Genomic DNA, 26299 nt, shown 5'->3' with positions numbered 1-26299 from the left:
CAAGTACAAGGTCTGAGGTTATTGACTTCCATGGGGATTTTGCAGCTGTCTTTAGAGGAGGGGAAATATTGCGAAGGATATTTGAAATGTTACATGGCTCTTCAATTACTTGTAAGAGAATTAATCATATCCAGTTTTATGTCCAAAGAAAATTCTGTTAGCGTGCACTCTTCCGTATATTACCTCGTTAGACTTTGTATTTGCTATTTGGAAAGCCTGAAATTCCCGAGCAGTATCTTCTGTGGAATAAGCAGAGCCTTTCTAAGTTTGCATTTAGCGTGTTCCAAACTGCCAACGTGTTTCCCCATAGCAACAGCTTCAATTCCTTTAATATTTTGGGTTAAAAAAACCCAACGCAGAAGCCTCTCCTCCTGTCACCCGCACCGACTAAAACAGTTATTACCCAGAGCCGATTACAAACTCCTCCTCTTTCCCGCAGGGTGAGTGCTCCCAGATGTGCTACAATATTTTCATTGTGGAGTCCGTGTGTGTGGCATGGTTCTCCCTGGAGTTCCTGCTCAGATTCATCCAGGCCAGGAGCAAGTTCGCGTTCCTGCGGAGGCCGCTGACGCTGATAGACATAATCGCCATCCTGCCCTACTACATCACCCTGCTGGTGGACACGGGCTCCGAGGGCTCCAAGAAGCCCAGCTCGGGCAACATCTACCTGGACAAGGTGGGGCTGGTGCTGCGGATCCTGCGGGCGCTGCGCATCCTGTACGTGATGCGGCTGGCGCGGCACTCGCTGGGGCTGCAGACGCTGGGGCTGACGGCGCGGCGCTGCACGCGCGAGTTCGGGCTGCTGCTGCTCTTCCTGTGCGTGGCCATCGCGCTCTTCGCGCCCCTGCTCTACGTCATCGAGAACGAGATGGCCGACTCGCAGGAGTTCACCAGCATCCCCGCCTGCTACTGGTGGGCCGTCATCACCATGACCACCGTGGGCTACGGGGACATGGTGCCCAGGAGCATCCCCGGGCAGGTGGTGGCCCTGAGCAGCATCCTCAGCGGCATCCTCCTCATGGCCTTCCCGGTCACCTCCATCTTCCACACCTTCTCACGCTCCTACCTGGAGCTGAAGCAGGAGCAGGAGAGGATCATGTACAGGAGAGCGCAGTTCCTACTGAAAGCCAAGTCTCAGATGAGCAATGAGTCGCAAGGCAGCGAGGTTTTGTTCACCACTCTCTCTTCCGAGACTAGGGACAACGAGTGAAATTTACGTTCCTGTTTCTCTTGCTGTCGTTGTATCAGATTCCATCTTTTAACTCGCTCTGGAAGCACCCTACAAAGGTAATCCTCATATTAAAACGAAGAGAGGGCGCTCTAGCCGGGGCCTGATGTGCTTTAAGAAGTCTGTTATTATGCTGTTCCTTCCCCCCCCCCATATAATGTATAGGGCAGAACTTTCACTGAGATCCTGCAGTGGGATTTAAGGAATTAAAACTTCTCTGGCAACAACAGAAAAAAAAAAGAGCAACATATAATTATGCACTGTTTTGCCATTTGTAATACACATTTTTCCAACCGAATCACAATGTACATAATCATTAAACAGGCTACCATTTTTCTCATTCCTCTTGTATATAAATAATGTAAATACATCAGAATTAATGGCTAAATTGTCTCCCAGTAACACGCCTTAGAGGGTAATGGAAATAACCACAGATGTTTGTCCCATTGTGCTTTTAAAAAATGTCACGTAAGATTCGTCACTCAGCACAGAACCAGCTCTTTCTTTGCAAGGCAGCCCTAACCACAGCAGAACAGAAGAATCGAGCTGTTTCTAGCCTAACCTTGCTAAAGATGTAAATACTCAGAGCTCACCAGCTTCAAAATTTAATTGATGTTACAGCATTGATCCGATGCCATCGAATGCAACATTCCAAGGAACAAAGCCTTGGAGTTTTGTAGCACTTAATGTTATTATAAGAGGTGACTAGCTGCAAACCCAGTGAAATATGCATGAGGAGATGCCAGCCTTCCCCACCATCTGTTCCCAGCTTCACTCTCCCTCAGCTCTGCAAGGGAACTGGGAGAGGGCAGTCTCCAGGGCCCCCAGCGCTGCTGGGCAAACTGGGGCCACCCTTCCCACGAGCTCTCACTTCTGTGGCAGGAGCAGGAGCTCTGTGCCCGTGGGCAGCTGCCAGTGGGGGAAGAGGAAAATCGGATTTGAGTGGTGGAGGGGAGCACGGAGAGCTCTGTGCTTCACTGTGCTCCATCGGGAGGGGCTGGGCACAGGATCCGCTTCAGCTCTGCCATCAGTGCACACCTGGTGGTCACGGGGAAGGTTCTCAACAGGACAGGAAAAGCAATGAACAGCCTAAAGCACAGCCAGGTGTTGTTCATCTTGGTCAGGCTCTGTCCCTGAGCACGGGGACACTCGGGTTTGGCACAGCTTTCTGTGCACGTTCATGACAGACCCTCTTTACTGTAGAGGGAGTGACCCTGACTTGCAGAGCAGCTCAGGAGAAAAACTCCAGAACTTCAAAAATTATTAAATCCACTTGTTTGATTTCATGTGTGCTTAGAGGTAAAGAAAAGCTGATTTAAAGTTTCACCTATTTTCCACTCTTTTTCAGTGAAATGACTTACTAGCAGCTAAGAGCTTGAGGAATTTAGAAGTCCCCATCACACTGACCAGTGCTTCTTTGTCTTAATTTTCAGAAATACTATTTCTTATTGGCATTTCTGGGGCAGGTTGCAAGAAATGTCAGAATCCATAATGGTTCACAGTTTAAATGAAGGCCAAGGACACAACATTGTCCTTCCAAAAAAAGTAAAATCAGTTTCTCAGTCTGTGCTGTTTGGCCAAACCTACAGCACGCTGATTTTCTGTTCAAATGTCTTCAAAATACGATTTGAAGCTGTTCTGATATGCTTGTTCCTGAAGGAAAATTCCAAAACTCTTAAAAATGCACTTTACAAATAATTAGGGCTCTAGCATTCTCCAGCCTGCGGTAGGGAAATGTGCCTATGGAACATTACAGCAGAATGCTAAAATATCCAGTCTAAACTCTTGGCAATTAACTCTGTGCCAAAGCTGCAAATGAACCAGCTTTTCACTCTTGTTCTTCATCTTTAATTAGAGTTGGACAAAAAACAGGAACATCGTGACAAAAAATTCTTCTCCCCATTTTTTTGAAATTTCAGAACTGTTTGATCATCTGGAGCATTGGCTCCAGCACAAGTGCTATGCATCCTCTACCTTTGTGTCAGCGTTCGTTATAAAAAGAACTGGTAATTAGATTAGTCCTGTGAGCAACAGTTGCTTCTCTAAGCATGTGTTTGACAGGCTGAGCCATAAATAAGGAGCTCTACGTGAATATAAGGAGAAATCAAGACTTACCAAATAAAACCTAAGCTCATTTCCATGTTCTGCTAGCTAATAAATGCTGTAGGGCCATCCATTTTCTCACTGTCTTTACATTAGTGCTCATTTATTTCATGTATCTCTGAATTTTTTTATCCCACAACCAGAGCTTGATTCTGGAGCCCTTGTCCAATAAAAATTAAATAAAAGCATCACCCTGGAGTTGGGTGTTGGTGGGGCAGAGCTGTGGAAGCGCCTTGGCAGTGCAGGGCAGAGAGGCTGTCGGGCTGTGCCGCCCGGTGTGGAGCTGTGCTGGCAGCAGGTTCCTGTCACCAGCCGGGCTGTGGGGCTGCAGGGCTGTGACCTGCCTGCTGTGCTTTACAGGGACACTCCTGCTGTAGCCCTTGTGCTAAATAGATCCAGCTCAGAGGCCCCAGAGCCCGGCCTCAGGGTGAGCCCAGTGCTGAGCTCCAGCTGTCCTGGGGGTCTCGGAGATGATGCCTCTCTGCACCCTGTTATCTGGGTTTTTAGTCACATCCGTGACAATGATGGCTTGGCTCAAAAGCTGGCAGTTCCCTGGGACACAGCTGAGGGCTGCCACTCCTGTTTGGCCTTTTCCCAGCGTGTGCAGCCACCAGGACAGCTCCAGTCCAGGCACTGGGTGCTTTGGTGAAGCTCTGCAGAAGGGCAGTGCCCGCCTGCAGCAGCAGCAGGGGCTGGCATTGCTCTGATTCCTGCTCTGGGGGCTCTGACAGCTGGAATCCCCCAGCAGGAGCTGTACTCCTTGGATTAATGAAGTGATGGGCTGTCCCTGCCTGTCCCCGTGCTCCTGCAGGGACAGAGGGCCAAGGGGTGGCACAGGCAGTGGGGATGGGCACAGCTCAGCTCTGAGCAGGGCCCGCAAGCAGCAGCAAAGGAAATTATCCCCCTGCAGGAAAATCCAGGTATGAGATTGTTGTTCCAAGAATCGCAGCTCTTTGGGACAGAACTTTAAAATATTTTAACAAAGAATCTGTCAGATTCAGAAGAGAAGAGAAAGGATCCATAAAAACTGAGAAAGCCAAGTCCCTGTTGAAAGCAGAATTTCCAGGTAAAGTGCTACACTAAATTACCTTCCCCGAAATCCTTCCCTTTCCAGCCTCCTCCTGCCTCAAAAGCAACATGAGCCCCTTGGTGGGTGCAGCCCAGGGATGAAGGCAGAGCCCCTGGCTGCTCCACGAGCCCAGCAGAGAAGGTGAGCTGAAACCATTCCCATTGTGCTCACAGTCACTGCAGGTCAGGCTCCTCCAGAGCTCTCCGTGGGGAATATTGAGAGCTCGTCTCCCTTTGACCCTGCACAAGGTTCCCCGTGTAGTTCAGCACCCCAGACCCCCACAGTCAGAGGCTTTAGCGATGTCCAATTAAGCAAAAAGCTCCTGCAGGGCTGAGTCACGGGTTCCCACACGGTCAGAGGCACGTCTGGGAGCAAACCTGGTGTGCTCCATCCGTCCCTGGCTCGTGTGGGAAGGGTTTCACTGGGGGTGCAGCCTGGTGCAAAAGCAACATTGCTTGCTGCAAAATTTCACATCCCCCTTTGGGTTTTGCAACAGGCTGAAAACTGGAGTAGATCATTCTAAGTGAATTGACTAATTCTAAGTGAATTGAATTCTAGAGTGAATTGACTGTTTAATAATTAGATTTTAAATTAGAATAATTAGAAATGAAACAATAAAAGAAGTGCCAAATGTGACTTTGAAGACCATGACATCAATCCCTGCTCACACCAGTTAGTGCCATCAACCCCTGCCCTGAAGAGCTGACTCTGGCTGGGGTGTCACAGATGTCACCATTTTCACAGTCATTACTCCCCATTTACCACCAGGAGTTGGTACAATACTTCATGGCCCATTTTTTCTGTGCTAATAGTTCTGTTGGCTACCTCCTGCAAGATTTCTCAGTGGATTTAATATCTATTTATCCAAAAGATGACAGTGGTAGCAAAATACAGAGAGGAAAAGACCCCCCGTCCCAGGTGCTGGTGGATCTGGAGCATCCCAGACACAGAGAGTGCAGCCTACAGAATCCCAAAAGATCTGAAGGCATGGAACTAGAGTCATTCCTCTGACAGCAGATGAATGTCACCCTCTGTCAACAAAAATGCACCTCAAAAGTTCTCTTGCTGCAGCAGGAATTGCAAACCCCTGGATTTACTCATCTCAACCAGCCCATTCCAGCCTGCCTCACCATCTCAGCCTTCCCGACAGAAATGGGCAGAGCCAGAGCAAGGTGAAGGCCAGGTGAGATGGCAAAAGTGTTCCCTGAATGGCAGCAGCTTGTGTGGGTCCTCAGGACAGGACTCCTGGTCTGGCTGTCAGTCACTCTGCAAAACCATACACCACTAATAAAGATGCATTTCTACACCACCAATAAAGTCAAGGAGAATTTTGTGTGCTGCCACCCTGAAAGTGTTCAGAGTTTGGCCTATTAATTTTTAACAATAAAACTAGTCCTCCCTCCCTTTTTGCTTATTGTTTTTCTTTGTCATTTCCCAGTGTCTCACATCTCTGAAATGCTCCCTAGAAATCCCTAACGAGATGAGGAATGTTATTAGCCATGAGCCTGCCAGGAGCATGGTGAGGAGACTGCAGGATCAGGATATCAGGGGATCTTCTGCCCTCTTCAGCAGGGCTTTTACTTTTTCTTTGCCTGCAGGAACTAATCCAGAAGCAAATGTCACTTGAACAGAAATTAAGTTCTGCCATAACTGGAACCACAGCAGGCCAATTAGGGTAATTAGAGCATATTTGCTACACTTTATAAATATTCATTCATTGTCCCTGTAGCCCTTGTGACAGGAGCTGGAGCCTTGTGCAGCATCAGATGCAGGCAGGGCACAGAAACCTGTGTAACTCTGTCAGGCTGAGTTCTCAGCTCCTCCTTTGTCAGGTCCCCTCATTAATGACAGCAGCTCTGTAGCCAGCCTTAATTATGGCCATAATTTAACTCCTACATTCAGTGTGGGTCCAGAAAAACTGGGCTGTAAACCACAATAATTAGCCTGCTCGAGGGACTGACCTGGAATATAAGAAATTTCCAGCCATCATCTGCAGATTGGGACTTTTAAAAAAACTTTACAGCTCATTTGACAGCTCTCAGTCATGCAAGTGAAGTGGTCAGCAAGATAACGATGTTTATGTTAAAGGTAACAATATCGTTCTAAAGGTGCCCACCTCAGGAACAAAGGAGGCAGCAGCATAAATTTCTACAGCTAATTCTATAGAGAAATGAAGTTGTGACACAGAATTGCTGAATGATAAATGGAAGTGCTGCTCTCACTCTCATTAGTGATGCTCCTCATGTCACAAAGCAGCTGAGAGAAATCATCCCTAACTTTCACAGTGCTGGCGGCTCCCAGGTCAGCCGAGAAAAGATGACTCAGTCTCTTCACTCATAAAGAAAGGCACATTTTGGGAAATCAATAAATATTGATTTCAGCACCATCGCAGGTGACTTTAATTTTGGAGAGGAATATTTCTGGGGAACACCCGTGGCCAAAGTTAAGGCTGCAAAGCATCTCATGGCACACTGAGGGGAGGCTTCCAGAGGCCCTGAAATTGAGAAAACTTTCCCTTGAGAGGGACCTGGGAAAGCCACAGGTGCACTCTGTCCCTGCTGCCCCCTCGCCCTCAGGGACAGCAGCAGCTCCAGAACAGCTGCAGTGCTGCAGGCACCTGCACAGCACCTGAGGACTCCAGAGGAATTCCCCCTGGAAGGGTGGCCAGGCCTTGGCAGGGGCTGCCCAGGAGGGTTGGATCCCCATCCCTGGAGGTGTCCCAGGAATTCCTGGAGGTGGCACTCAGAGCTCTGGGCTGGGCACTGGGCACAGCTGGGACTGGATGTTCCTTGGTGGGCTTTTCCAACCTCAGTGACTCTGGGATGCTGGGATGCTGGGATGCTGGGATGCTGGGATGCTGGGATGCTGGGATGCTGGGATGCTGGGAGGCTGGGATGCTGGGATGCTGGGATGCTGGGATGTTGGGAGGCTGGGATGCTGGGATACTGGAATGCTGGGATGCTGGGAGGCTGGGATGAGGTGCAGTTACATTTTTGCACGTTCCTGGCAGGCAAAGCCAAAGGACAAGTGTTCCCTGTAAAGGCAGCTCTGGTTGTTTTCTGTATTGGGTATAATTCTATTTATCACTAGGAGAGGGACAGTGTCCCAAATGCCCACCTGGCCCCAGAGGTGGCTCCGTGCTGCTGGAAGAGTCAAGAATCGCTGGGGACCAGCCCAAATCCGGCTGTCAGTCAGTGTTTGGGGAACGGAACGGGCTTCCATCCGAGCAGGAGCAGGAGCATTCCCTATCCAGGGATCGCACATTGCCATCTACGGGCCGCTCCCGGCAAACTCCTGTCCTAAAGCACCCACCCGCACCGGCCCACCCCAAAAGGGTGGGGAAAATTTGGGAAGTTTGGGAAGTTCTTTTTAAACTCCAGAGGAAAACGTTCAAACCATTGCACGGCAGCCCCGGCCTCTCGCTCCCAGAGCGGGCTGGGGGATCTGCAAGGAAACGAGGATGAAGATACCATCACCAGCATTCTGCAAGGGGGAACTCCTGGAAACAGTTATGCAGCATTTGTTTGCTTACAATAATGACAAGAGATACTTTTCAAAAGGCTAATGCAACTTCATGGGACTAAAATTAAGATTTTCTGGGTCACGTGGGCAATGTAAACTCCATCTCTCGTACAAGAGCAGCCTGGTAAGTAAAGTTATGGTTTTATTTATAAAAGAAATGACAGAATCTACTTCAAGTGATTTAAAATTAAAAAAAAAAAAAAAAAAGATAGTCATCTAATTGAAGATGACAAGGCAGCTATAGAGAGTTTTAATGAGTTCCAATCACTGTCACACCTGCTACCTCCCACTACTCCAGCAGTAAAGTGAAATAGAGCAGAGTTCCAGAAACGTATTTGAAATGACAACTTGCAAGTCCTGGGAATTACTTCAATAAATTCTGCCTAAAACATGTCTGTGCCCCATGTGGAATACACCTCTGGCTCTGCACATCTATATGTGTCCATATAAATAGTGTTTAAAAGGGCAAGTTTAAACACTTTAATGATTTTGGTAACTTCTGACCCTTACATAGTGAAGTTAGAAGTGTGCTTCACAAAATGAGAACTTTTCAGCAGGCCCTGGAGCAATAGGACAAGGGGAATTGATTTAAACTAAAAATGGTAGATTCAGACTAATGATAAGGAAGATTTTATTAATGTGAGGGTGGGCAGGCCTGGCACAGGGTGCCCAGAGCAGCTGAGGCTGCCCCTGGATCCCTGGCAGTGCCCAGGGCCAGGCTGGGATGGGGTTTGGAGCAGCCTGGGATGGTGGAAGGTGGCTTGGGATAAGAGGAGCTTTAAGGGCCTTTCCCACCCAAACCATCCTGCGGCTCCATGACTCCTTCCCCTGCTCCTGAGCAGGTAAATGCCCATTTTCCTAAGAGACTTCATTTCCCAGACAACTTGCCAAGGAGCCATTTTAAATTTGGAGATAACCTTGCCTCGCCAGCAGGGATTTGGTCTCCTAGCAACAGCACGAACACCTTGTGAGCCGAACTAGAGCTTCCTCAGCCAGCAGGAACATCCCTGCAGCGCCCTTCCTTCCCCGTGAGCCCAGCAAGGACCAGGGCACCGGCAGGGACAGCAGCACCCAGAGCCTGGGGCTGTGCACACGCTGTCCCAGCCTGCTGCCTGTGCCTGCTGCCTGATCCCAGGGCATCCCTTCATTTTCAGCAGCCCTCATGCAGACCAGGAATAGCTTCTTCTCTGGCTGGAAAACTTGCACCACAGCAGGACTAGAGTGAATTTGGAGCACTTGCTTTTCTGCTGGGGTTCACATGACAGCCATCCTTTTGGAGGGCAGCTATTTTTTGTTCTTAGCAGGGGTAGGAAAAAGCAGAATTGCAGGTACTTTGCAATGCAAAGAACAAGAGGGCAAAGCAGCACCAGCACACAGATCCATTTCAGTTGGCTCTGAATCGATCTCATAGAATATACTGTAAAGACAAGATCAAACGAGCACAGCAAGGCTAAAAGCCTGGAGAATGGGCCAACAGAGGGGGTTTTCTTTTCCTGTGGTGAGAGCAGTGTCCCAGCTGCATTGCTGCTCTCAGGGGAGCACAGAGGCTGCAGCTCTGTCAGTGCTCCCATCAGAGCAGGTGCAATGCCCCACTGCCTTGTCCAGGGCCCACAGCCCATGAACTTGAGCTATTACAACTTTGAGAACACCTTTACTAAATTGGTTCCTTGGAACCTGCTCACTAGAGTAAAATTTCAACACAACACACACAGAGCAGAGACTGGGGAGAAAGTGATGTGCACCAAAGGAGTGCGGAATAAAACTTTGCAAACTCTGCATTTCTTCTCTGTCTTTTGCCTTATTCTGCTTTTCTCTGCTTCTTTTCCTGCCCTGTACATATTTCCCCACCGAGATGCTGAAGCTGCAGAGTGAGGTAGAGCAGCAGGGCTGCTATATTTAACCAAGCAACACAAGAGGTTAATGCCACAAACTAATTTGTGGGTGCATTTTCCTGTTGTTTAACATTGCTCCAAATTTTGCTACCCTAATCCATATCCATTTTAATATTCATCTCCATTTTATTTTATTTCCCTGGTGTTTTTTCCAAAAGACCTGCACAATGATGGATTTGTACAAGGGACCTCAGCTCTTGCTAAGCTTGAATTGCATCTCACAAGCTCGGGAGAGCTGTGGTTTATTAACTTGCACTGCCACCTAGCACACAGCCCTGACATTATTCTTTCTGTAGTTTCACAAAGGACAGCTCAAAGCTTTCACATTTAAAAAAAAAAAAAGGATAAACTTATGCTTGGAGTATTTTAAGGACCCAATGCAAAGTTTTGTTTTGAACAGTGAAGTTTTTATTAGAAAATGCAACCCCATGACATCGAGGGCAAAGGCCAAGATCTTGTCCTGACCTCATCCCTCCTGCCAACAGAGCCCAGCCACACTCAGAGCTCCCTGGCCAAAGCAGCTTCTCTTCATCCACAGTGTCAGCACACCCCAACCTTTCAGCAGGGCTTGGGCAGCAATACAAATCACAACATTTTAGTGCTCCACTTAGAATTCCTAAGGAGAGCTTCTCCCAGTGAACAGAGAAAGCACTGCATGTTTGGAATTGAAGATCTGAAGCAAGTCAAAACAAAAGATAAGCCGGCAATCATAAGAATGCTTTGGGCTTAGTTATGATTTTATGATCCTTGATTGTTCAGCCTGTCTTCAGGATCCAGCATTGCCAAGGACAGCATTTACAGGAGAACACACAGGCAAAACAATCCTGGAACAAGGGAAAATACTTCACCCACAACTTCTACACACTCAGATTGAGAGTCCAAGAGCTTTTCCCTTCTCCCCAAATCCTGGGGTTCACCTTGCTTGGAATGACAGAAAGGAATGCCTTTGTGAGGGCACTGAGATGTGTGACACAGCACCACTGTGGGTATTACAGAGTTACTGCTCCTGCTGCCTTTTACATTCCAGTCTCTTCTTGATATCACAGTGAAATCACAGTCAAGACAGAAAAATTTAAACCCAGGCATTTCAACAAGTGCCCCTGGCTTCTAATTCCCAAGAGAGGAAACCCCAGAACCCAGTCACAACCAGGGACTGAGCTGTGCCTCCACAAGCACACCACAAACACTGAAGTTTACTTTAAGTCCTGGCCTTTCATGTTTTCATTGTTCTCTAAAATGCAAGATCTGACTCTCTGTTTACAAATTTCCAGCTATTCCTTCACGAGACTGCCACTGCTAGAACCATGGTATGTTATAACGCAGCTGGGAGTGTGGCTGTTCTCAAATTTATTTTACCAAAATACACCTTTTCAACTACTAATTATAATGGCACTATTCCTTTTTTCCCCTGGTACAATGTGAAGATTAGTCATGACAGGTGTTTCTTTCCTCCTCAGAAAGTAAAGAAATTCATACCTTAATTAATATAAGGAGATAATTGCTATGCTGAGGTGATGAGGCCTCAGGCAGCTCTGTTGAGAAGCTATTTATTTCTCCTTCTTTTCATTCAGTTAAGTACAGACACTCCCCAGATGTGCAGAGCTCTTCATGCCAGCCAGCAAATCCAACAGGGGAGGTGCCACTGCCACAGCAACAGGGAGAAAACTCAGCAAACAGGTCTTTGTCCTTGCAGGAGGGAGGATAATCATCATCTCTCAATCTCTGAAATCTTCTAAGCACTGATAAAAGCATTTTCTGTCTGTTTTACCAACTTTCAGGGGTCAAACTTATGTCTTCTTAACAGTTAACCTCAGTTTCTCTATTCAAGCTGGGGAATCACTGCTTTGCCATCCAACAAAGGAGGATGGATGGCTCTGGAAGTCCTTAACACCCTGGTGGTGTTCCAGTCCATAAATACACACGGCTCCTACACAGAACTGAAAGGTGTTGACCACCATGGTCTCGTTAGTGCTGTCCTGGCAATTCCCTGTCACAGATTAATAGTGCTACAGACCACCTAGAGATTAACAATAACTATTTTTTATTCATTTCATGCACTGTTTCAATTTGTTAAGCAGTTCAGAGACTGAGTAATAACATGATTCCTGTGTTTTGTTGTTTTCCAGGTTACAATTGCTAATAAGGATATTCTCAATCATCACGTGCACAAGTCAGCAGTTATGCCAAATTTTTACTATTAAACCATAACCAAGGAACACATTTCTTTCCATTTTCATGGATAGATTTACATTTTTATAAAAATAATCAGACAGCTACAAAAATAAGCAATTTTCTTAAGAAAAAAAGATAACATAAAAAAGCAGTATGGTATTTCTGTCTGGTTTTCCCATGTGATACAGCCATTACACAGAGGAGATGGAACCCTATAGAACTTGCTCAGAAAATGCATGGGGTTTTTTCCACCATTTAAAATTCTAGTACTGAGGAAATGTTGAGTCAATTTTAGTGGCCCAAGCCATGAGCCCCCCTTTAATATCTTTAGCTAACACAGAACCAAATTCTTTGGCAGGTAACTCCTGAAGAATTTTTACAGCCTTCTGGGAATCATTTCCTAACTTGCAAACAACATATACAGGGAGAGGGGTTTGGTCCTCAGTCCTCTGCTTTTCCTCGCAAATCCTTTTTTGTAACCGCTGCAGGGACTCCGCGTCCTTCTCCTCCAGGCTGCGGAGCGGGATGTGCAGGGCGTGCGGCAGGCGGCAGATCTCCGCCTCCACGGGCGGCCGCACATCCAGCAGCACATGCGGCACCCGCGCGTCCAGCAGCTCCTTGTACTGCTGCACGGAGACCCTGTCCGCGCCGGGCAGCAGCTGCAGCGCCCGGCACTTGTCCGTGGCAGAGGAGCCGCAGAACGCCTCGTAATCCTGCAGGCAGGTGACGCTGGGGTTGTCCCCGCACACGGCGCAGTCCGCTTTCCTGGGCCGCAGCTTGATGTTGCGGAACCGGCCCTCGAGGGCATCGAACATCAGCATGTAGCCGTTGAAGGAGGAGCCCATGCCCGAGGCGATCTTCAGCACCTCCAGCGCCTGCAGGCAGCCGATGATGCCGGGCACCACGCCGAGCACGCCGCCGTCGGCGCAGTTGGTGACGGTGTCGGGCGGGGGCGGCCGGGGGAACAGGCAGCGGTAGCAGGGCCCGCCGCGGTAGTTGTACACCACGAGCTGCCCCTCGAGGCGCAGGGCGCTGCCGGACACCAGCGGCTTGCCGGCCAGCACGCAGGCGTCGCTCACCAGGTAGCGGGTGGGGACGTTGTCGGAGCAGTCGGCCACGATGTCGTACTGGCGCACGAGGCGCAGCGCGGAGCGCGGCCGCAGCGCCCCGCGGTACGGCACGTACTGCACGGCCGAGTTCAGCCGCCGCAGCGCCGCGGCCGCCGAGCGCGCCTTGGGCCGCCCGCGCCGCGCCTCGCCGTGCAGCACCTGCCGCTGCAGGTTGCTCGTCTCCACCACGTCGTGATCCACCAGCCCCAGGCGGCCCACGCCGGCCGCCGCCAGGTACTGCGCCAGCGGACAGCCCAGCCCGCCGCAGCCCACCACGAGCACGGAGCTCCGCGCCAGGCGCAGCTGCCCCCGCACGCCCAGCTCGGGCAGCACCAGCTGCCGGCTGTACCGCAGGATCTCGGCCGCGCTCAGCGCCGACCGCGCCGGCAGCGGCGGCAGCTCCGCGGGGAAGCCGAGGGCTCCGTCCTCCTCCTCGTCCTCGTCGTCCTCGTCCTCCTCGTCGGCATCCCCCGAGTCCCCCCGCGCCAGCTCGGCCGCCAGGCGCTCCCGCAGCCCGCGGGCTCCGTCCTCATCCTCGGCGTCCCCCGCGTCCCCCCGCGCCGGCTCGGCCGCCGAGGGCTGCCGCGCCCCACAGGCTCCCTCGTCCCGCTCCGGCTCTCCGTCCTCCTCCTGCTCGGCCGTGTCCCCCCGCGCCAGCTCGGCCGCCAGCCGCTCGCGCAGCCCGCGCAGCTCCCGCTCCCGCCGGCGGATCTCGGCCCGCAGCCGCGCCGCCGCTGCCCCCGCCATGGCCGCCGCCGCCGCCGCCGGCCCCGCCGCTTCCGGCGCGGCGCCGCGTCACTGCCGCCATGGCGGCGCGGGGCCCCGGCCGCGTCTCCGTGCTGCTGCCCACCTACAACGAGCGCGACAACCTGCCCCTCGTCGTGTGGCTGCTGGCGCGCACCTTCAGCGACAGGTTCCGGGGACACCGCCGGGGCCGGGGCCGGGGCTCGGAGCGGGATGCGGGCAGAGCTGCGCGGTGACAGCCGTGTCTGCGGGGCTGGGGAATGCCCGGCCGTACCGCGACCCGCGGGGGCACGCGTGGGGAGGGCAGTGTCCCTGCCCCGCAGCGAGTCACCCGTCACTGGGCTGGGAATCCCCCCAGAACATGGAGTCCGAGCCGTGCCCCATCCCCACCTTGTCCCGGGTGCCACCTCCAGCCCTTCCCGGGACACCTCCTGGGATGGGCACTCCAGCCCTCCTGGGCAGCCCGCCTGCTCATTGGGAAATCATTCTCGTTTCAGTGGGATCGACTACGAAATTATCATCATAGATGATGGAAGCCCGGATGGGACGCAGGAAGTTGCTCAGCAACTGGAAAAAATATATGGATCAGATAAAATAGTGAGTTGTGTATTCAGTAATTTTTTTTCTTTTTTTTTTTTTTTATTGGAAAGTACTGTAAGTCCTTGAGAACTGGGATGGATTCTCTGAATTCTTTCTTCACATCCTTAAACAAGTTGTACACCACTTTAGACAAGTGTAAGCTCAGGATAGTTCATTCTGACCAATATGCAAGGTCATGAATTCATTGCAAAATGTTTTCAGTCCTTGGTGCATTGCTGCATGCTCCTGAGCAATGACTGTGAGTGTTGCTGTGCTTGGTGCAGGCCTGAGGGAAAGATGGGGTTTGGATAAGATTTAATTTCATTTTAATTGACTGCAGGAGTAAGGAAGTTGGAAAGATGAAAGCTGGGCTGGGCTTATGATTTATTTTTAATCTGTCTCATTACGTTCCTTAAGAACAGGAATTTTTTATTTAGTTTTTTTATCTATGTAATATATTACTGTATAACCTTCAGTTATATACAAGATGCTGTCATTTACTTAGTGGCAGTCAGATACTTTTCCAATCTGTTACTGCATAAATGCCAAGTTTTTTAAAGTATTTTTGGACTAAGTTGCATTTATGGAGATTGTTTTAAGAAAAAAAAAATAGGAAATTTCAGTCTTTTCTAAAACTGCATGTCAAGTCATTTATGTGTTTTTTATATCTCCTGTAGCTTCTGAGACCCAGAGCAAAGAAGTTGGGCCTGGGTAAGTTCTTATGAACTCTGATTAGTAAAAGCAAATAAAAGAATCTGCTGTATACTTTGATTGATTCAGTGTGTAAAGGTCCAGAGAAAATCACAGTAAAGCCCAAAAGCAGAAACACATTTTTATCCAGTTGTAAACAAACAAGCACATAAAAATCCCAGTGTGTTTGTAAAACGTTTCCCAGAAGCTCAGACCAGACCCTCGGTGCTGCCCTGACCCACTGAGCCCAGGATGGGGCGTGAAGGATTGGTGATGATTTGGAGCCCAGTCTGTTTCCTGAGGCTCCTGAGTGCAGGTGGTGCTTTGTAAATGACATTTCAAGCAGTGGCCCATCCTCAGGTGAAGTTTCTCTGTGCGTTTCTGCGTTAGAAGAGTGAGGGCAGTTGTTTCTGTTTCCATCAGGCACTGCTTACATTCATGGAATGAAGTATGCCACGGGGGATTTCATCGTTATCATGGATGCTGACCTCTCCCACCATGTAAGGCTGCATTTCATCTACTCTGCTGCAGTCTGCTGGAATTCACTTTCCAGGGCTTGCTGTTATTTTACCCCTGCCCTTTTTTCTGATCTGTCTTTCTTTCATTTCAGCCAAAATTTATTCCAGAGTTTATCAGGTAGGTGCCGATTATAGTATGAAAGTTGATCTTTATAAATTATTTATGAGGCAGTCTATGAAATTCTATGGCACAGTGGGTAAAAGATAATGATTAGATTCCCTGAAGTAGCTCTTTATAAGAGAACAGTTAACAGATGTTTGAATAATGCTCATAGCCACCCTAACTATTGTTTTCCTCTCTTTTTATTTGTTCAGAAGTTTGTAAAATACAGATTTTGTACTGAAAGAGTGATTGTTCTTACTTTGAAATTTGAACTTTGAAACATTCTTCCAGTTTTTCTGATACAACCAATTGTTTATAGAAAGCAGAAAGAAGGCAATTTTGATATTGTGTCTGGAACAAGATATAAAGGAAATGGAGGAGTGTATGGCTGGGATTTGAAAAGAAAGTTAATCAGGTTAGTACTTTCCAGCTCTTCACACAGAAATTTGTTACTTGTAAATAATAATTCCAAGTACTCCATCCCTGTAAGCTGAACTCCTCAGCCCCCAGAAGCGCTGTGCCTGCTGGGCACTGCAGTCACACTGAATACCAGGAGCACCCACCACTGGCAGTTCTCTGGCTCAAATCCACCCAGAAGGACTGGAATGACACAGGTGGGCTGGGAAAAGGGGTTGGAACAGTGGCCTCAGGTTGGGACAGACATCCAGTTCCAGCATCCAGGGAACAGGCTGAGGCTGAGCCCTGGCAGGTGGGAGGGACACCCTCAGCCTGCACAGCTGGAATGCTCCTGTCCCTCCCAGACAACAGTTCATGTTGATTTATTTATCCTGAAAAGAATCTGGAGCACAAGCTGTGTTGCAGTCTGATGCGGAGGTGGATCTGGATTGTTCCTGGTTTTTCATGGCTGGAGTAAGTGCCCATCTTTTTGTACTAAACAACTCTGACATCAATGTTTTCTTTCACAGTCGTGGAGCCAATTTTCTGACTCAGGTCTTGCTGAGACCAGGGGCATCAGATCTAACAGGGAGTTTCAGGTAGGCTGTGGTTTGCAGTTCCTAAAGTTTGTTGGAAATTAAGAAACTGCTGGTCAAGGAACTGGAGTAAGAACAGATGTTCTTTACTGTGCACTGTGAAATCTGTTTGGAAAGGGTGGAAGGAACAGTGGATTAGATTGCAAGAACTGCTGCTCCCATGACCTCATTAGAGAGTTTATAAATAGTAATGAGCTGAGTGATTGCAGTTCAGATTCCTACACTCTGTCTGGATTTCTAAATTCCAGAAACTGGGCTTCAGGCTTTATTTCCTTTGGAATTGTTTACAGGTTGTACAGGAAAGAAGTCTTACAGAAGCTGATGGAGAAGTGTGTTTCTAAAGGATATGTGTTCCAGATGGAGATGATTGTCCGGGCTCGGCAGCTGGGATTCACCGTTGGAGAGGTATGGGGCCAGCTGGGATGGGTACACTGTGCTTCCCTTCCAGGGGACACACATTGCTGACTTCTGAGTACTTCCAGGAAGCAGCCAAGCTTTTAATACAAAGAAATTACATGTGTAGAGTTCTGGTTTTCCAGCTTTGTCAGGTGAATGCCAGACCTGAAGTGCAGTTATTTATTGCCCTCTTCCTGTTGCCGTTCCTTTTGCAGCACACAGTTTTACAAGGTTCTTCAAAGGAGGGAAAGAAGTCAAAATACACCACAAAGCTGCTCTGAGCCTTTTCTTCCCTGCTTGCTATTGTACAGACATCTCTACTCAAGTCTTTACAAGTATTTCATTTTTCCAGCAGCCTGATTCTATTTCAGATTTGTTCTCTGTCAACTATTGCCTTGTTATTTTCCAACTTTTCAGTTCTCACAACTTTCTGCTTCTAAACTACTTGAATGTGCTGTCTACAGTCAATGAAAAAACTCCATGCAATTGTTAGATTCTCTATCTCCAGCAGTCTGCTGCCTTTTTTATTTCATTGAATTGCTCTTGCTGCATCTTTAAAGATGCTTCACTGGGAGTTTCTCTGCAGGAGAATCTCAGAGCCAGTTCTTCGTCCTCATTTCCAGGACTATGAATTGTCAGTGAATTGTGGTGCTTGTACTTCTCTCTCTAAACTTCACATGTGGCATTTCTCCATCGACACAGGGTAGAGCATTTCCTCACAACAAAGCAACTATTTTCTCCCACCTTTTTTGCTTGTGGAACAGCATCCCAAGAAAAAATATTTCTTCAGCAGAGTTGGGAATTGAGATTGAGCTGTGCCAGTTTCAAAGGAATAAATGGCTGATGAGGACTCACAGGCTGTACCTGAACAGTTGTACACACATCTCTCCTGTTCTGCTGTGCTTCACCAGGTGTGCAGTGTTCTCCAGCACATGGAATAGAGCCTGTGAGACCAATGAGGGAACCTCTTGTGCAAGGAAGGCAGAAGCCCAGAAACAGCTCAGTGCTCAATTCCTGTGCTAAAGGGTAACACTGGAGTCCCCTCATTAGATGAGATGTTAACTATTCTTCATCCTGGTCAGGAAGTGCCACTTGTGCCATCCTGCCCTGGCTCCAGTCACTCAGTGACTTCTGCCCATTTCCTGCAGATCAGCTGTGTGGAGTTGCCAGGATTGTCACTGGGATCATCAAGGTGACACTGCTAAGACAGCAGAGTCATTGCTGAGTCTCTCTGCCTGCCTTTCTGGGCATCTTCCTCCCATCTTCTTGTCCTGGGCTCTTTTGTGTCTTGGCCTGACCTGCTGGAATTGTGAGAGACCCTCTGGCACACGTGCAGAGGACTGGGGATTTGTGTGTTCCTCTTGCCAGATGATTTCTGGTTGACACTGCCAGCAAAACACCAAGCCAATTTTTAGTGCCTATTACAAGTACAGTTCTTTATTGTAGTTCTGAAGTATTTCAATTTTGCAGACAAACATTATGGAAATGGTTGAATATTCTAACACAGAATGTTCTGTCACGTGTCCCTTGTGTGTGCTCAGAGGAGTGAAAGCAGAACGTTCCCAACATCTCATGAGCAGTGAGTTCATCTGGACAGTGTCACTTTGTGAAGGAGACCAAAATTAATGTGTCAAATGCCCATAAATGCTGCAGATAATCTATAAAATGGCCAAAGACTGATAAAAACAGGTCTTGTACAATAGGCACTGTCATGTTCTGAAGTCATCTCCCAGGCAGGGTGAGGTTGAGCTGTTCTGTGTGCTTCCTGAGGCACTGACTCAAAGGCTCTGAGTTTGGCTGATGAGGAAATGCTGCACGCTTCGTGAGCTGTTTGTTTGCTCTGCCTGGGTGGATCATCCAGCCATGAGTAATGTCTTTGGATCAGCTTGAAAGGTGATAAACCAAGTCATTCCACACTCCCCAGCTGTGGGGCACCACTGCAGGCCCTGGTGAGAACTGCCACAAAGGAGCCAGCCTGGTGCTTGCCTCCTCCCCATGCCTGAACAAGCTCCAGCTCAAAGGCCCTTCTTTTGTTTCCAGAACTTCTGATGGTTTCGGTTTTGAACCTCAAAACCAATTTTGCTTGTTTCAACAGGTTCCCATCTCCTTTGTGGACCGTGTCTATGGAGAATCCAAACTGGGAGGCAACGAAATTGTCTCTTTCCTAAAGGGGCTCTTGACCTTGTTTGCTACAACCTGAGAGTTCATCCTAAAGTAATTTTGCTAGGCAAATATTTTCTGATGTCTGTGTAGATTTAAACGTATAATGGCAAAAGCTTGATCATTTCTGTGGTGGCCAGAAGACCTGCTGTGACCTAACAATTAGACACCATCAACAATAAATCAAACATTCTGCAGCCCAGAATGCTCCCTTCGACAGAAATGGACTGTATGTTTAACTAAAAATTAATAAAGGCTAATGCTTTTCTATTTTTGTAAGAATAATTGTCTTAATAAAGAACACAAAGCTAAATGATCTTTTGCATTTGGAAATGAATCATAATTCAGCAGATGCTAAGGATAATTTTGAAATAAAGACGAGCAAGGACAAAAACCCCCTTGGAATGTGTCCTGTCTTTGTCCTGTGGTTTGCAGATATTAATTTAAATAGATCCTAATTAGTGTCCTTTCTTTCCCTCAGCACATGTACACACTGCCATGAAGCAGCTCCAAAGCAGTGCTCATGGCTGGGGCAGTGTAAGAGGACTCTAGAGTTCAGTGGTTTGTGCCTAGACTGGGGGGAAGGAATATTCTTTGGATAGGAAAGGGAACCATATGCGTGGAATAATTTTGTATTCTGTGTGTTTGTCCAGAAGCAGATGAGTCCCTTTCCTCCCCTTCTTTAGAAACTAAACCTGTTTAGAGTCTGAAGTGGGACCTCACCAGGTTGAGGGGAACACAAGACCCCATTCACTCAGGGAAGATAGTGCAGATGTTCTCCATGACAAGTACCAGTTTGCAAAGTGAAGTCTGTATTTGCTCCAGGTCCTGAGGAAGGAAGTACAAATAGGGCAATGCAAGTTTTTGTTTCATGGCTTGATAGAGCCAGAATTCAGAAATTATGAAGCACTTGCAATCAAATTGCATTTGGGAGGAGAATGAGATTATTCTGACAATGGCTTTGTATGTCTATATTAAAAATATGTCCTTTTTTTTTTTTTTTTTGTGGATACCTGTGGCGTTTGTGGACACCTGAGTCAGAAATTAATGGTGTGACAGGAGAAGCAACAAGTATCTTAAAAATGCTGCCTATTTTGCTTATGTTTTTCTGCATTCCTTTAGTACACTAGATGCAGTTGTTAATGTTAGAAAAAATTTAGAAAGTCTGCAGATAAATGATAAATTTATATTTCACAGTCATCACATTGATAAAAATAATTCAACAAAACTTGCAATAAAGGTTATTTTCTAGTGGACTGCTTTAGAGCTAGTCCTCTGTTCTCTAATGGGGCTGTACAGATTCTGATAGTTTCTTCTTTGCTGACCGTCCAAAGCAAATGCTACAGATGGAATTTGCTTTCAGATAATAAAAGATGCAGATTTTGAATCCACATGTAACTGGATCACAGTGACTGAATTGTACATTTTGTGACATTTACCTGTACTTTTTCAGAAAATTATACACAATTTCATTTGCTGCAGACTAATCAGAGCAATAATGTACACAAAAATACATCTCTGGATTTAAGGGTCAGTGAAATCTGCAGTAAATAGGTTTTATCTATTTATATCTCATTTGAAGGTTTCATAGGAAAAAACCATTAGGTTAAAAATAGTTACAAAATTTTTAATGACCAAATAATGAGGGTTTTTTAATTTACATAATGCTGATCATTTGCTGGAATGCAATTAAGCCTCATGAAGTTGATATTTTCCTTATTTTTATAGGGATATATAACTGAAGTCCCGTGTATGAATTTTTCATCACCTGACTGCTGTGAATTAGGGTTTAGCTTTTGGAAGCTCCATGGCTACTTTTTAAATTATGAAAATTACCTGGTAAAATTCCTTCATTTATTGATGAGATCACATTTGGAGGCAGGTGCTTTCACATATCAGTCAGGGTGACAGTACAGGAGTATTTTGTGTGCTGCAGTGTGTGAAAGTTTGAAATGTGACAGGGCAGTCCGGTTTCTGGTAAATAGGTGACATTTCTCACTATGCTTAAAAGTGATGGATTTATCAGGAAAAAAAGTGCTATAAAGGAACAAACCCAAGAGCTCCATGGCATCAGGACATGAGCAGACACAATAGTGCCTGAAATTAGAAAAACTGGTCTCAGTCTGCACTCACCTGCTTGCGGGAAGCCGCTCTGAAGGAAGTAATCCATGGATCCCATGGGCACAGGAAGCATTAGGAACATCCAGGCTTTCCTGCCTTAGTGAGATCTACAAACACACACATTTCACCACACACACCATGGAAACTATTTGGCTTTCCCTAGCAAAAGAAAGTCTTGTGATCTTGCTGTTCAAAATGTTAGTAACAGACTATAGCGGAAACAGCACTTCTAGAATCTTTGAGGATCAGGTGCTTGGAACCCCATATAATGTCTTAAATATTAATGTACTAGGGATTTATATAGTGGCATTTTAATTATCAGTTCCTTAATACCATTGCAATACTCTCCTTGCCTTGTTTTGGCCACCACAAAACACTGACTTGACATTTACTGAGAATTTTTCATTTTATGTCCTTGGCTTTACAGTTCCACATAAATCAGCTTTTCTTAATTACATCCATATTCATTTCCTAGGAAGGCACAAATACTCTGCTAATGCACTTTCTCTATTATACTTTCTCAGGAATCTGTGTCTGCAAGCACTCAATCATCTGGCAGGAGCAGGAGCTTTAATTGCTTCCTGGCTCCCATCAGTTCAGAGCAGGGCTGGAGCGTGTTGAATGCAGGGGGAGAAGGTAACTCACGTTTGGCACTGACTTCCCTGTCCCTGAGCAGATTTAGGGGGTCAGGTACAAGGCCCAGCGGTTCAGTCCCTCCGACCCAGGAGGATGCTGAAGCTGGGACAACCACTCGGACCCCGAGGCCTCGCTTGTTTGTGTTCTGGGATGAGAATCCAGAGTCAGTCCCAGATCCCTAGCTGCTCTCTTTGGTGAGGATTTGTCTGCTCTGAGGTTCAGGGGAGTCAGCTTCACTTTTGCTTTGGGATTTGACAAAATCTGAGACTTCCACCTCAGCCTGCAATAACGATGAACCTCGCTGCCAATATAAACACTACAATCAAATAGATTTTCCAGTGGACTATGTAGAAATCCAACTGCAAGGCTCCACAACCTTCTGCATATCAACAGTAAAATATAATGATGACTAATCAATAATATTTATTTGAGGGCCTGTCAGGATCCCAAGTACAAGCCTGGATTGCAGTCTTGGCAGAAATGAATTCAGTGACAGATTGCCTGCTGAGTTCGGTGCAGGGATGACTTCAGCGACAGATTTCAGTGGCTGGCAATTCCAGAGCTGAGGCAAGTGCTGATACCAGGATCAGCAGGAGCAGGGGCTGTGCAGGGGCCAGGACTGCTTATCAAACCCTTTCTTGCTTTAGAACATGTTTATTAGCTCCCCTGTGCCATGCTGCAGGAGACATGGGCAAAGAGAGTAACCAGTGCCAAGCACAGCAACTTTGAGCATCATCTCCTCCTCTGTTCCTGCCACATTTTACCCTCTCTCTCCAGGCATTGTGGCAATTAAAAACTTTCTTATAGACTGGTTGTTACTGTCCGGGGGGAACTATATTAGAACCAGAGAGAGAAAAATGAATTGCATCTTTTAATCCGAAACTAGATCTGGAAACTGAGCCATTGAGAGGGATTTCAACAAAGCAGAGAGCATAAAATGGGAAGTTGCCCCTGAACTGACTGTTCAACAGAAACTGGCACCAATGCTGGCAGGTGCCTGAGCATCATAGGAGCTAGGTGGCTTAGTGGGTCTTAAAGATCTTTGTGAGATCAGTGGTCCTAATGCTGATTAACTTACTTGTATTTATTATATAATTAATTACGTTGTGTGCAAAACCATCAATAGTTGTCTTAATTATTTTGTATTTGAATAAAACTCAAGCATGACACTGCTCCTGAACTAGTACTAGGATCAATCTGGGCACAGTTTTGACCTCATGCAGCAGCACAATGCATGTGCAATTAAAGCTATTCAGCTTGGGAGTGCTAATTGTCTCTCCTCTAGTGTGAAGTGTTCCGTCTCTTATAATGCAGTGATTTTACTGATTTTTCCAGTGGCTGTATTGTGAGGAACAATACCCACTTCTGCAATAGAAAAAGTAGATTAAGACTATTAGCATCAACTTCGGTTTCATTTTGTTCACTCTGTACACACAGGAGAAAAATTATGTCAAGACTCCTTTTCTCCTTCTTCCCCACTGCTTGAATTTTAGCTTTACCATCAATCTTTTCACACAAACTTTGTCAATTCTCATCTTTCTTCCCCAGCTCTCTGTTGACAGCTGTCACACTGCAAAGCACCACGAGAACCCTCCTGAGCTGAATGAGAACAAGATCTTGTCCATCGTTCAGGACTGCTTTCACACTCCCTCACGTCCTTCCCCCGTTTTCCCAGCCCTGTCATTGCAGATTTTACCCCGAGGCAGGAAGTGGCTCCCTTCTGCTCCAGCTTCTGCTGCCACATCTCCTTTCCCTCCTGTTCTCTCCCCTACCCTAAAAACCTCTGCCTGCACCACCCCTCTTGTGCACTGAGTGTTTCTGCCTCCCGACACTCTCCTATCTGGGTCTAGTTTCATCCCCTCCCATGCCAAATTCCAGTTTCTAAACTCTTCTCAAATGGTTTTCCGCACTGTAATCATGGACTGAGTACCAACATCATGGCTGGGAGTGTTCCCAGCTGGAAACTCCTCGATATTGCTGCTCTGGGGGAACTCTCTATCCACCTCTATCTCAATCCCAACCTTCTCTTACCTTGTCTTCTGATAAGTATATACAGCAAGATACAAATTTACTACATACCTTCCCTTGCTCCCAGAATTCAGGACAGGGAATGATGCCCAACAGCCTGTTCAGTTCTCCTTTCTGGATTCCAAGTCTCTGTATTTGAGCTCTTGTGTCCTTTGCACAGATCTTCATGCTGTGTTCACTCCCTTAAATACCTCTCAAATATCATTTCTGTCTCCAGCTGCATTATCATGTCCCACTACACTCAGTTCCTCCAACCTTCAGACACTTCTGCTTTCTCAAATCCAGCCCTTAGAGTAGGTCTGTGGGTGGTTCTTCTGGAGCTGTTGTATTTTTTGTATTAAGTGATGGCTAAAAAGGGGTCAGTGGCAAGGCACAAATAAAATAATGTCGAAATAGGAAGGTGCTCAGGTTTGGGGCTGTGTATTTCAGGCAGGAGCAGACTGGCTCAAGCAGCCATGAAGTTAACTGAGAGTTTCTGAGCATGGTCCTGACTTAGCAACGTTTCAAAATGTTTCCCAACATGCTTCAATAACATGCTTCAATAATTGTGCCATCAGAGGAAAAATATCTACTCTTGGAAGGCAGAATTATGTTGTTATAGGAAAACCAAACCAGCTCTCTTTGCTTTCCTTCCTTGAGACAGATTCCACACGTCTCAGAGAGCTCTCAAAGCACCTCAGTTCTAGGGGCTCTTTAACACCAAAGCACCAGCTTTGGTTTTCAAGTTTTGTGTATTTCCTGCTTTTTTAATTTACATTTCCATGTAAAAAGATTTTGTGACTTCCTGACTCTTATGACCACTGATGTGAAGATGCCATGGGAGCACCCAGTGAAACCCAGGTGCGACTTGCAGTGACAAGCAGGGGATTTCTATGTCCTACTGAGCCAGAAAGTCCCAAAGCAGCCTCAGAGATACAACAAAATGTCACCAAATTCTTAATAAACACTACTTCAGTGAATTGTGATAAACAGCATGTACAGATTGTCAGGACACCAGTCACCTGAAAATGCCTTAAGTTACGTGAAAAGACCCTTAAGTTACGTGAAGTCTAAAGAATTGGTGACAACTTTTCTCTGCTTTTTACTTCAGGCAAGGAATCAAATTTCCTTTCTAGCATTGTGAGGCTGAACTCCAGTGTCACTGAACCAGAAAGGGTGTGAACACTAAGGATGGAGGGAATTACACTTCCTCCTCCAAGTGCTTGTGTCTTTCTGAAGTAACAAAAGCTATCCATCCCTGCCACTCCTAGAGGGCTTTTTAGAATTCATCCTTGTTTGTTGAAGAGATCTTGAGCAGCATCGTGATCCACAAGCAAGAATTGCATGTGGGGTCTTGTCCTAATCCAATGTTCCTGCTGCAAAATGGGATGTCCAGTGGCTCTGCACACGTGCACAGGGCTCAGCAGAAAAGATCACAGCCCCGCCTTTGGGCGCTGGCTTGTTCTCAGGGTGTGAACCCAAAATGGGAAGGCACATGGAGGTATTCCTGTGCAGGGCTGGGAGCTGGACTCGATGGTCCTGGTGGGCACCTTCCAGCTCAGCACATTCTGTGGTTCTGTGAGGAATTTGGATTTCAGAGCGTGGCAGCGCATAAATCACACAGCTCCTGTGTGGCCTCACAGAATTCCCTGACAATGCCACTGTCCCAGCCCATGGCAAGCTGAGCAAAGCGTGTCCCACGAGGCTCCCACGTGGCCATCGCCTCCAATGTCGCCTCCTCCACTCCCTGGGCTTGGGACCCCCAGCCCCAGCCAGGCCGCGATGGGCACAAGCCCAGAGTCAGCATGGCTGGGAGGGACTCAGTGGCTCAGCTGGTGGCACCTCCCTGCTCCAGCAGCGCCAGCCCAGAGCACATGGCACAGGACTGTGTCCAGACTGTTCTGGAAGGAGACCCCACAGCCTCTCTGGCCTCTGCTCAGGGCTGGGCACTGCCCAGGGCAGCAGCTCTGCCTCCAGTGCTGGGGAATTGCTGGGATCAGTCCCTGTCTGTGGCTCTGGGGCCATGGCTGGGCCGGAGCAGAGCCTGGGCCTGCTCTGCCCTCTGCACACAGGGACATACACAGGGACAGCCAGGCCTGAGGCCCCTCTCAGCTGGGGCTCCTTCCAGCCTGAGCAGCCCCAGCTCCCTCAGCCCTTCCTGAGCACGGAGATGCTCCAGGCCCTTCAGCATCCTCGCGACCTCCGACAGATGGGCATGGCAGGCCCGAGCCGCCTCGAGGCGGGGTGGAAGGCCTGTC

The 26299-nt window shown here is 47.6% G+C and overlaps 3 protein-coding genes across 3 annotated transcripts in view; 2 read left to right on the top strand and 1 right to left on the bottom strand.

Moving 5' to 3' along the window:
- The window catches only part of KCNG1 (potassium voltage-gated channel modifier subfamily G member 1), a gene marked incomplete at both ends in the record, with an annotated part of 1721 nt that extends 511 nt beyond the window's left edge, over window positions 1-1210 (top strand). The window contains 1 exon segment of the mRNA XM_084217806.1: window positions 440-1210. Coding sequence (XP_084073932.1) covers window positions 440-1210 — 771 coding nt within the window.
- A 10389-nt stretch (window positions 1211-11599) lies between these two features.
- MOCS3 (molybdenum cofactor synthesis 3) lies at window positions 11600-13842 on the bottom strand (the record flags this gene model as incomplete). Its single annotated transcript, XM_084217963.1, has 1 exon — window positions 11600-13842. The coding sequence occupies one exon, from the start codon at window positions 13840-13842 to the stop codon at window positions 12250-12252; it is 1593 nt and encodes a 530-aa protein (XP_084074089.1). The 3' UTR covers window positions 11600-12249.
- Window positions 13843-13889: 47 nt separating this feature from the next.
- Window positions 13890-19665, top strand: DPM1 (dolichyl-phosphate mannosyltransferase subunit 1, catalytic). Its single transcript, XM_084218146.1, has 9 exons — window positions 13890-14008; window positions 14337-14436; window positions 15096-15129; window positions 15532-15608; window positions 15719-15744; window positions 16049-16144; window positions 16656-16724; window positions 17012-17126; window positions 19213-19665. The coding sequence occupies exons 1-9, from the start codon at window positions 13902-13904 to the stop codon at window positions 19315-19317; spliced, it is 729 nt and encodes a 242-aa protein (XP_084074272.1). The 5' UTR covers window positions 13890-13901; the 3' UTR covers window positions 19318-19665.
- The last annotated feature ends 6634 nt before the right edge of the window (window positions 19666-26299 follow it).

The sequence above is a fragment of the Fringilla coelebs genome, assembly GCF_963513975.1.
Source record: "Fringilla coelebs genome assembly, chromosome: 18".
Taxonomy (NCBI): Eukaryota; Metazoa; Chordata; class Aves; order Passeriformes; family Fringillidae; genus Fringilla; species Fringilla coelebs.
Note: the sequence above shows the minus strand (reverse complement) of the source record. Positions and strands in the feature narration are given on the sequence as shown.

Bases quoted from the DNA above. Each gene is read 5' to 3' on its own strand.
- DPM1 (XM_084218146.1), top strand. From the start codon at position 13,902: ATGGCGGCGCGGGGCCCCGGCCGCGTCTCCGTGCTGCTGCCCACCTAC. The intron at 15,609-15,718 runs GTAAGGCTGCAT...CTTTCATTTCAG, and splicing joins ATGCTGACCTCTCCCACCAT to CCAAAATTTATTCCAGAGTT. The intron at 17,127-19,212 runs GTATGGGGCCAG...TTGTTTCAACAG, and splicing joins TGGGATTCACCGTTGGAGAG to GTTCCCATCTCCTTTGTGGA.